This window comes from Xenopus tropicalis, chromosome 7 (genome assembly GCF_000004195.4).
Source record: "Xenopus tropicalis strain Nigerian chromosome 7, UCB_Xtro_10.0, whole genome shotgun sequence".
In the NCBI taxonomy this organism is placed as follows: Eukaryota; Metazoa; Chordata; class Amphibia; order Anura; family Pipidae; genus Xenopus; species Xenopus tropicalis.
This window is the reverse complement of record NC_030683.2, coordinates 7,802,473-7,814,031: the sequence shown is the minus strand read 5'-3', so window position 1 is coordinate 7,814,031 and position 11,559 is coordinate 7,802,473. Positions and strand designations below refer to the sequence as shown.

The window sequence follows — 11,559 nt, the reverse complement described above, 5'->3', positions numbered from 1 at the left end:
CTAAACATTATTTTTTTTGTAGCTACAAACAACACACACAATGAAATGAAATGTTTGCAATGAAAAGATTATATTTCAAAAATTGTAAGAAAAAATATGTAAAATTTTTTGATTAAAAATGATATCAGTGTCAGTTCCCCTTTGTAAGAGGTGCGTAATTGGCCGCCGCCTTCCTTCTCCCGAAAGCAAAGAGGTACCACAAGGGGCATCAGTTACCTGCACAGGGGGCATGGTATTCAGCCTCCGCTCTTTCTCCTGGGATGAGAAGAGACAGACATTGCTTACAGTCCACAAAAGCATTCTCTCTTACATAGCCAGAGATCTTGTTGTAACTAGCTTGGAACTGTGGCTGCCTGCCTTCCTGTAATTGATTATTTATAAATATAATCTGACTATAAAACCCATGGAAACACAAAAAGGGCAAGACCTGCAGGATTCAAACTAAAAGATTGTTTACTCATATTGCTCTACTGGAATCTACATGATATAGAAACATCCAATGCAAGTGTGCCTAAGTATGTTACTGACCACGTTTGCCATAATTAAGAAATACGTACTTGGGTCGTAGTAGTCATAAATGATGACATTAGCCGGCTGTAGATTGGATACCGGCGTCTCTTGCTTAACGACAATGGAAAACGTTTTGGTTTCATGTAGCTGCCAAAGGACAAGGAGAGATCAATGAAGGGAGCTTCCCAGCATCTCTACCAAATCTCACTTTCAGGCTCACCCTCCCACCACTGCTTGCACCCCCTGCCCAGAGGGAACAAGCCCCACAGATTGGGAACCAACAATAAACCCAGTATGATTGAGTGTTCTGGTTACTTTTTGAACTAGTGGTAAATCCTGAATGATCTTTGGCCTCATCCATGGGTTTATTACCGAGGGCATTTAGATTGCCTCTAAGTTACTGCACATAGGAAGTGCCATTTCAGAATGTGCCAACCAAGTGGATAACTGATTCCCCCTTGGAATTCCCCCAGTCACCTTCATGCTGCTGACATTGACAATGAATTGTCATGCTGGAAAATATGCAGACAGCCCTAATATATACATATGTGTGTGTTTTCTTCTTGCTGGCAGCAGGGGCCCCCCAGCTTGGTCCCTTATGCCATAAAGTAACATAAAGTACCATTTGTACCATTACCTTCTTCAGATTACTTTTAACTATTTTTACTTTTAAGTTTTAGCCAAGTCTGTAAGGAATCGGGGGTAAAGGGGGGAAAATAAAACATGGCGGCTGTTACAGTAGGGTGGAAAACTCTTAATCGGCTATCAAGTGAAGGAAGCACTTTTGAGAGAAAATAATTTAGCGACTCAGTACAACTAAGAAAGACTTTCCTTGTCCTTTAATACACGGGGAGTTGATATCACAGAAATGCAGAAGAATAAGATATATTTTATCAGAGGTTACTTTTGATGGTGTCATAAAAGGATAGTTGGTTTCTCTATTTAGTTGATTGGGTGGCAAAGACTTGTGTTTAGGACATGTAGCACAGTAGTGTAGCAAAGAGCAGTACCCAACTCATGCGACTAAGCACATAAAACAAAGGAACTAGTAGATAAACCATGTGTCAGACTCCTACAGCGAGTACTATGGAAGGCACTGGCATATAGAAGGGCTTAGTAACTAGACCTTTGGCTGTAACATTCCTGTTCTCAAATCCTGACAATAACATTTTGTCCACAGTCACTTAATTATTCTACCTCAACTGCCATATGACTTTGTAATGGAAAAATGAAGACTGGTGAAAAGGTTTCATTACTAGCATTCAGCACCAAACGGGTTCCTTTTTACTGGCCAGTACAGCAAAGTTTCAGGTCTGTATAGACCCTTTGTCAAGCTTGATAAAAGGTCAATGTAGACCTTAAACATTGCTGCACTGGGCTGTGCCAGTTATGTGAATAAAGGCGTTTTAATGGCAGGAAGATTCCAGTGTAGAGTGCTGTCCAGAATTTGAAATTTGGTGAAAGGGTTTAACCTGATTAATCCTTTATCCAGCTGTAATAAACCCAAAAACATAAGGGTTTGCCAATCTAGACCTAGATGGAGTCTCCACACTCCCTGCTGTTAAGCTCTGTGACCTCTGTTTTTTATTTTGGGTATGTGCTGAGAGCACCTTTGAGCCACTTATTGATGGCCTTGCTGCTGATATGAGCATGTAATATGGAAGGGCATATACTTATGATTACAATGATGATGAAAATTTTGTTTTCCATTTGTGTTCATACATACAGCACCTGTCCCCACCTATCTAATGTTTACAGCTAAGCAGTGCCCATTACTCATCTCCATGGAAGTTCTATCTGCCAAACCTCACCATATCGTTATTGTTCCATGTAAAACACTCTTACCAATTTAAGGCTCCTGGCAACTGGGGCAAATCCTGACACGTGATATACATCAATGATACCCATGTTGGTCGTGGCGCGGTTTCCCGAGTACCTACAGAACATAAAAAGAATGTATTTAAACTTTAAGTGAGGTTAAAAGAGAACATCAGGTTCAACCTTGGGCTCAAATATTCTTCTTAACTCCTAGCCAATCCTACTCCTGATCCCAATGAGACATCCAGTCCTTTCTTGAATTTATCTACAGTATTCTATAGGCTTTATATATCTAATACCAATGCATACCCTTGTATCCTGTGGGAAATCCTATTGGTTAAGAAGGCACTAGACAGTTTATTGAATATTCCTACAAGTTCCTCCTACACTGTTCAATCTGACTTTTTAAATGAGATGTTTTATTCCCTTTTCTAATAGAACCACTCAATTGCACATCCCTACAGAGGGCACCAAAGATAGACGAAAGGAAGACATAAACACCCACAGATATCTAAGAAACATGTCCACTTGAGCTCTGTAGATCCAAACATTCAACTACAGACTGCAATTTAACATTATGTTTAAACCAGTCTTCAATATGCTAGCTATTGTGGATGACTTTTGGCACAATATTTTTCACAATCATGAGTTTTTTTCTCCTTAAATTCATAAATATTCCTCCCTAGCTGCGGTATGTAAAAGCGTAAAGGAAACTATACCCTCAGAATGAAAACTTTAGCAACAGGTAGTTTATTAAGAATCTTACCAAACTGCAATATATATTTATATAATCGCCCTTTTACACCCTTTCCCTTGCGCCGCCATTTAGTGATGGGTTGTGTGCTCCCTCAGAGATCAGCTGACAGGAAGTGATGCAGCTCTAACTGTAACAGGAAGTAGTGTGGGAGCAAAAGGCAGAACTCTGCCCATTCATTGGCTGATGGGGCCTAGCATGTATGTGTACCTTGGCTTGTTTGTGTGCACTGTGACTCCTATGATCCCAGGGGGCGGCCCTTAGTACTTAAGATGGCAGTTTTCTATTTAGGATTACCCAATGGCACATACTACTAAACGTATATTTATATGAAAATGGTTTATTTAGATAAAGCAGGGTTTTACATATGACACTTACCTTGTTCAGGGGTATTACATAGTTACATAGTTACATAGTTACATAGGGTTGAAAAAAGACCTGTGTCCATCAAGTTCAACCCATCCAAGTAAACCCAGCACACCTAACCCACACCTACCAATCTATACACTCACATACATAAACTATATATACAAACACTAATACTAACTGTAGATATTAGTATCACAATAGCCTTGGATATTCTGATTGATCAAGAACTCATCCAGGCCCCTCTTAAAGGCATTAACAGAATCTTTTCGTTTAGGCAGCTGTTGCATATATATATATATATGAGGTGCAACATGTCAACTCAGAACTTACCGAAGGCTTACACACAGATAAATGATTTTTAAAATTAATTTTAAGGTTAACTTAAACTACGTTTACCACCTGTCCTGGTTTTGAAGCAGACTGCCTGGTTTTCAGACGGACTCTCCGGGTCAACACCTCCTGCCCTGTTTCCCAAACTAGGAAAACCAGGCAGGACTAAGTAACATTGACGCGGCGATCGACGGCATATCAAAGCCCCGCCCCTATGATGTTGTGGCCCGCCTCCTCCCCGCTCTGTGACATCACGGCAGACGTGGCAACCCTAACTTAAACCTGAGGTAAATTAAATGCAAATGGTCGGGGTACTCAGACTTAACCTCTCAGCTACAAGTACGACCTCACCTGACAGTCACGTGGATCTCAAAACTTCTCTGTGCCTCTGCTGTACAGTGGTCGGGCTTGGTGGTCACTTTAAGGGTAAAGTGTTGGAAGGATTCAACAGGATGGGTGTGGTATTTCAAATGCCCCTGCAGATAAAGCAATGCAGTATGTAGCTTCACTGTTACATAAAGTTAGAATATGAACTGTTTGATGCCCAATGGGCATATATTTACCAAAGTATGTGATATGACTCCAAATGAAAAATAGCGCATATGAATTTTCATGGGTGATCGTATCTGCTGTTAGAAGTCGCGTCTTGTGTCAATCGCGTCACATGACCAACTTGGCAGCCCCTTTGGCTCGTTGCCGAGGGGTTTGGGGGGCACATCTGCTTTTTTCTACTTAGGCGTTGCCTTGGGGATAACTTTTAAGTGGTCTGGTAATCGGACTACCAGATGAATGAGACAATAAATACTGTTGTCTCTGGTAACACTGGAGTTAAACACATACTCTGGCATCCAAGATTGATATTACTCACCAATATCTAGCCCAGAGAAGCACATGGAACAGAGTAAAAGCAGTGGTATGATTTGTAAGGGATAGATGGGGGCGCTAAGGAGGAAAAGGTGGGGAAGATGTGGGTCTTTTTAGGCAGGGATTGGTATTGTGCAAATAAGAAACAATGTGATGAAGGAATGGGAGTCAGATCAGGGTGATGAGGGCGAGGAATCAATGAATGACAAGAATGGGACAGCAGATGAAGAAGAGGAGACTGAATGGAGCAGATGAAAAATCCAGGTCCAATAAATTTTCATTCATTATTAGGAAAGTAGCAGTAAGTTTACCTGTACATAGACACAGCCAGTCCCTGTGGCTGTTATGATGTACGTCCCAAGTTCATCTGGCAGAGGAGCTCTCTGTAATAAGAGTCTGTTACTGTCATCTACGTGGAACCGGGTCTGGTATCCTATTAACCCACTGTGCACTGTCAGAGTCACATCCCTCTTCCCATGGTATGTGGCCCTCGCATATTTAAAAAGAGCGTGAACAGCCACCACTGTGTCCTGTCAGAAGAAAAGGTCACATTTTCATTGGTCATTGATGTTGCAGTAGAAGGCATCGCCAAGCTTATATAATGGGTTGTTGCTAATCCCATAGTCACTACAGAACTGTACCATGTACCAAATATATTCCCATGTACCAGTGGTACCAGCCACTCAGATATTAGTTTCAATAATATCTAGAACAGTGACCCCAACCAGCAGCTCATGAGCAACATGTTGATGTTTCTCCAAGTGGCCTCAGAGTAGGTGCCCATGTATACATTTCTGTCTTGGAGACAAGTTTTGGAAGCACAGAGACACAGTTTTACTCCAAGCAGAGCCTTATGCAGGCCAGCAGTCCCCAGAGAACTTTTTTTCATGCTTGTGTGGCTCACCAACACTTTTTACATTTCATGATTGTGGTTCATGAGTGCAAAGGTCAATTATGTAGGGCAACAAATAAGTGTTCGGTCCCATTCTCTTTGTTGTGGACCTTCAAGCTGGTCTTCAATGAGTATCAGAGCAAATAGACATTTTCCTCAAATCTTACCCTATATGGTATTCTGGCTGGGCCCATTACCCACTCCGGGGTCCTGCCCTACAGTTCACCATTCTGCTATACTAAGGACAATACTGCATGAAATGTATCACAGCTGAAATGAATGAAAACCACTGGGAAAAGCTCAACACCCTGAATATGTGCCTTGAGCCACTGCTTCCCACTGCTGTAACTTGTGAACAACAAATACTGCTAATAGTTTTGCAGATTATTACCTGGGTTGAGTAGATGCCTCCCAGGGGTTCTGCTGCTTTATTACCCAACTGATTATATTGGAACTCATTTCCAAATCCTTTTTGGTCACCTCGTCTCCAGAAAGTAGAGCCAAGAGAACATACGAGGAGATCTCAACAGCCCCACTCCATTGTTCACTCCAGTGCTTGCTTCCACCTGTTCAACGATCAGATAGACATAACGCAAACTACTTTCTACTTATTGTTTATTATTTGTTAATAACACTATTGATGTACAGGAATGTTTAGAATGCAGAATTAGGTGATTTGATCCTAAAATATATGCACTTAGTTATGGTAGCCATTTTCAGATGTTTTTGCTTAAAGGAACAGTAACACCAAAAAATTAAAGAGTTTTAAAGTAAAAGAAATATAATGTACTGTTGCCCTGCACTGGTAAAAGTTGTGTGTTTGCTACAGTAACTCTACTATAGTTTATATAAATAAGCTGCTGTGTAGCCATGGGGGCAGCCATTCAAGCTGGAAAAAAGGACAAAAGGCACAGGTTACAGAGCAGATAACGGATAAGCTCTGTAGAATACAATAGTGTTTTATCTGTTATCTGCTAAGTGCCTGTGCCTTTTCTCCTTTGAATGGCTGCCCCCATGGCTACACAGCTGCATTCTTTATATAAACCACAGTAGTGTTTCTGAGGCAAACACACCAGTTGTACCAATGCAGGGCAGCAGAAAAATTATATTGGAATTTCTTTTATACAGTTGAATTTTTTGGTGATACTGTTCCTTTAATTCTCCTCTTTGTGGTTCAACGTTTGGTTTATTCACCCTTTTGTGATAAGGAGGTTGCAAATATACAAAGACATCACTATATAACTTAATAGTGTACCCAGGGCACAAATAAGCACTCACCCCAAATCCTCCCCCTAACTGGCCTTCAGGCTGGGCCCCCTTAGCCCATAACAAGGTTACAGATATATAGAAACATTGGGGTAACAGTCACCCCGCTATAGTTCCAGGGGTACCCAGGGCACAAATAAGCACTCACCCCAAATCCTCCCCCTAACTGGCCTTCAGGCTGGGCCCCCTTAGCCCGTAACAAGGTTACAGATATATAGAAACATTGGGGTAACAGTCACCCTGCTATAGTTCCAGGGGTACCCAGGGCACAAATAAGCACTCACCCCAAATCCCCCCTAACTGGCCTTCAGGCTGGGCCCCCTTAGCCCATAACAAGGTTACAGATATATAGAAACATTGGGGTAACAGTCACCCCGCTATAGTTCCAGGGGTACCCAGGGCACAAATAAGCACTCACCCCAAATCCCCCCTAACTGGCCTTCAGGCTGGGCCCCCTTAGCCCATAACAAGGTTACAGATATATAGAAACATTGGGGTAACAGTCACCCCGCTATAGTTCCAGGGGTACCCAGGGCACAAATAAGCACTCACCCCAAATCCCCCCCTAACTGGCCTTCAGGCTGGGCCCCCTTAGCCCATAACAAGGTTACAGATATATAGAAACATTGGGGTAACAGTAACCCCACTATAGTTCCAGGGGTACCCAGGGTACAAATAAGCACTCACCCCAAATCCCCCCCTAACTGGCCTTCAGGCTGGGCCCCCTTAGCCCATAACAAGGTTACAGATATATAGAAACATTGGGGTAACAGTCACCCCGCTATAGTTCCAGGGGTACCCAGGGTACAAATAAGCACTCACCCCAAATCTCCCCCTAACTGGCCTTCAGGCTGGGCCCCCTTAGCCCATAACAAGGTTACAGATATATAGAAACATTGGGGTAACAGTCACCCCGCTATAGTTCCAGGGGCACCCAGGGCACAAATAAGCACACACCCCAAATCCCCCCCTAACTGGCCTTCAGGCTGGGCCCCCTTAGCTCATAACAAGGTTACAGATATATAGAAACATTGGGGTAACAGTCACCCTGCTATAGTTCCAGGGGTACCCAGGGCACAAATAAGCACTCACCCCAAATCCCCCCCTAACTGGCCTTCAGGCTGGGCCCCCTTAGCCCATAACAAGGTTACAGATATATAGAAACATTGGGGTAACAGTCACCCCGCTATAGTTCCAGGGGCACCCAGGGCACAAATAAGCACTCACCCCAAATCCCCCCCTAACTGGCCTTCAGGCTGGGCCCCCTTAGCTCATAACAAGGTTACAGATATATAGAAACATTGGGGTAACAGTCACCCTGCTATAGTTCCAGGGGTACCCAGGGCACAAATAAGCACTCACCCCAAATCCCCCCCTAACTGGCCTTCAGGCTGGGCCCCCTTAGCCCATAACAAGGTTACAGATATATAGAAACATTGGGGTAACAGTCACCCCGCTATAGTTCCAGGGGCACCCAGGGCACAAATAAGCACTCACCCCAAATCTCCCCCTAACTGGCCTTCAGGCTGGGCCCCCTTAGCCCATAACAAGGTTACAGATATATAGAAACATTGGGGTAACAGTCACCCCGCTATAGTTCCAGGGGCACCCAGGGCACAAATAAGCACACACCCCAAATCCCCCCCTAACTGGCCTTCAGGCTGGGCCCCCTTAGCTCATAACAAGGTTACAGATATATAGAAACATTGGGGTAACAGTCACCCTGCTATAGTTCCAGGGGTACCCAGGGCACAAATAAGCACTCACCCCAAATCCCCCCTAACTGGCCTTCAGGCTGGGCCCCCTTAGCCCATAACAAGGTTACAGATATATAGAAACATTGGGGTAACAGTCACCCTGCTATAGTTCCAGAGGTACCCAGGGCACAAATAAGCACTCACCCCAAATCCCCCCTAACTGACCTTCAGGCTGGGCCCCCTTAGCCCATAACAAGGTTACAGATATATAGAAACATTGGGGTAACAGTCACCCTGCTATAGTTCCAGAGGTACCCAGGGCACAAATAAGCACACACCCCAAATCCCCCCCTAACTGGCCTTCAGGCTGGGCCCCCTTAGCCCATAACAAGGTTACAGATATATAGAAACATTGGGGTAACAGTCACCCCGCTATAGTTCCAGGGGTACCCAGGGTACAAATAAGCACTCACCCCAAATCTCCCCCTAACTGGCCTTCAGGCTGGGCCCCCTTAGCCCATAACAAGGTTACAGATATATAGAAACATTGGGGTAACAGTCACCCCGCTATAGTTCCAGGGGCACCCAGGGCACAAATAAGCACACACCCCAAATCCCCCCCTAACTGGCCTTCAGGCTGGGCCCCCTTAGCTCATAACAAGGTTACAGATATATAGAAACATTGGGGTAACAGTCACCCTGCTATAGTTCCAGGGGTACCCAGGGCACAAATAAGCACTCACCCCAAATCCCCCCCTAACTGGCCTTCAGGCTGGGCCCCCTTAGCCCATAACAAGGTTACAGATATATAGAAACATTGGGGTAACAGTCACCCCGCTATAGTTCCAGGGGCACCCAGGGCACAAATAAGCACTCACCCCAAATCCCCCCCTAACTGGCCTTCAGGCTGGGCCCCCTTAGCTCATAACAAGGTTACAGATATATAGAAACATTGGGGTAACAGTCACCCTGCTATAGTTCCAGGGGTACCCAGGGCACAAATAAGCACTCACCCCAAATCCCCCCCTAACTGGCCTTCAGGCTGGGCCCCCTTAGCCCATAACAAGGTTACAGATATATAGAAACATTGGGGTAACAGTCACCCCGCTATAGTTCCAGGGGCACCCAGGGCACAAATAAGCACTCACCCCAAATCTCCCCCTAACTGGCCTTCAGGCTGGGCCCCCTTAGCCCATAACAAGGTTACAGATATATAGAAACATTGGGGTAACAGTCACCCCGCTATAGTTCCAGGGGCACCCAGGGCACAAATAAGCACACACCCCAAATCCCCCCCTAACTGGCCTTCAGGCTGGGCCCCCTTAGCTCATAACAAGGTTACAGATATATAGAAACATTGGGGTAACAGTCACCCTGCTATAGTTCCAGGGGTACCCAGGGCACAAATAAGCACTCACCCCAAATCCCCCCTAACTGGCCTTCAGGCTGGGCCCCCCTTAGCCCATAACAAGGTTACAGATATATAGAAACATTGGGGTAACAGTCACCCTGCTATAGTTCCAGAGGTACCCAGGGCACAAATAAGCACTCACCCCAAATCCCCCCTAACTGACCTTCAGGCTGGGCCCCCTTAGCCCATAACAAGGTTACAGATATATAGAAACATTGGGGTAACAGTCACCCTGCTATAGTTCCAGAGGTACCCAGGGCACAAATAAGCACTCACCCCAAATCCCCCCTAACTGGCCTTCAGGCTGGGCCCCCTTAGCCCATAACAAGGTTACAGATATATAGAAACATTGGGGTAACAGTCACCCTGCTATAGTTCCAGGGGCACCCAGGGCACAAATAAGCACTCACCCCAATTTCCCCCTAACTGGCCTTCAGGCTGGGCCCCCTTAGCCCATAACAAGGTTACAGATATATAGAAACATTGGGGTAACAGTCACCCCGCTATAGTTCCAGGGGTACCCAGGGCACAAATAAGCACTCACCCCAAATCCCCCCTAACTGGCCTTCAGGCTGGGCCCCCTTAGCCCATAACAAGGTTACAGATATATAGAAACATTGGGGTAACAGTCACCCTGCTATAGTTCCAGGGGTACCCAGGGCACAAATAAGCACTTACCCCAAATCCCCCCCTAACTGGCCTTCAGGCTGGGCCCCCTTAGCCCATAACAAGGTTACAGATATATAGAAACATTGGGGTAACAGTCACCCTGCTATAGTTCCAGGGGTACCCAGGGCACAAATAAGCACTCACCCCAAATCCCACCCTAACTGGCCTTCAGGCTGGACCCCCTTAGCTCATAACAAGGTTACAGATATATAGAAACATTGGGGTAACAGTCACCCTGCTATAGTTCCAGGGGTACCCAGGGCACAAATAAGCACTCACCCCAAATCCCCCAACTGGCCTTCAGGCTGGGCCCCCTTAGCTCATAACAAGGTTACAGATATATAGAAACATTGGGGTAACAGTCACCCTGCTATAGTTCCAGGGGTACCCAGGGCACAAATAAGCACTCACCCCAAATCCCCCCCTAACTGGCCTTCAGGCTGGGCCCCCTTAGCCCATAACAAGGTTACAGATATATAGAAACATTGGGGTAACAGTCACCCTGCTATAGTTCCAGGGGTACCCAGGGCACAAATAAGCACTCACCCCAAATCCCCCAACTGGCAGATATATAGGTTACAGATATATAGAAACATTGGGGTAACAGTAACAGTAATGGGAAGGGAGCAATATAGCAGCTCCCAGTAGGTATCAGAATATCACTCAATAGTAAGAAATCCAAGTCCGGCTTGTGACTCCTCCAGTTACATGGGAGTAGGAGAAACAATAGGTTAGCTGAAAGCAGTTCTAATGTGTAGCGCTGGCTGAAAGCTCAGACTCAGGCACAAGGCACTGAGATGGCGCCTACACACCAATATTACAGCTACAAATACATTTGTTGGTACAAGAATAAAAGGTTAAATGGGAGGGAATTATTTGCTGTGTAACAGTGTCATTTAGAAATAAAAAGTACCCCCATAAATATCATGGCAGTATCCCTTTAAAGGGGTTGTCACCTTTCTTCACTGCTATCCAAAAA

The 11,559-nt window shown here is 45.0% G+C and overlaps 1 protein-coding gene across 1 annotated transcript; it reads right to left on the bottom strand.

Moving 5' to 3' along the window:
* Nucleotides 1-99: 99 nt before the first annotated feature.
* LOC116412132 (pregnancy zone protein-like) lies at nucleotides 100-5,731 on the bottom strand. The gene is made up of 6 exons (XM_031905752.1): nucleotides 5,705-5,731; nucleotides 4,957-5,175; nucleotides 4,133-4,257; nucleotides 2,356-2,446; nucleotides 558-657; nucleotides 100-255 (listed from the first exon to the last, which is right to left on the bottom strand). Exons 1-6 carry the CDS (start codon nucleotides 5,729-5,731, stop codon nucleotides 209-211), a joined length of 609 nt encoding a protein of 202 aa, XP_031761612.1. The 3' UTR covers nucleotides 100-208.
* Between the last annotated feature and the right edge of the window lie 5,828 nt (nucleotides 5,732-11,559).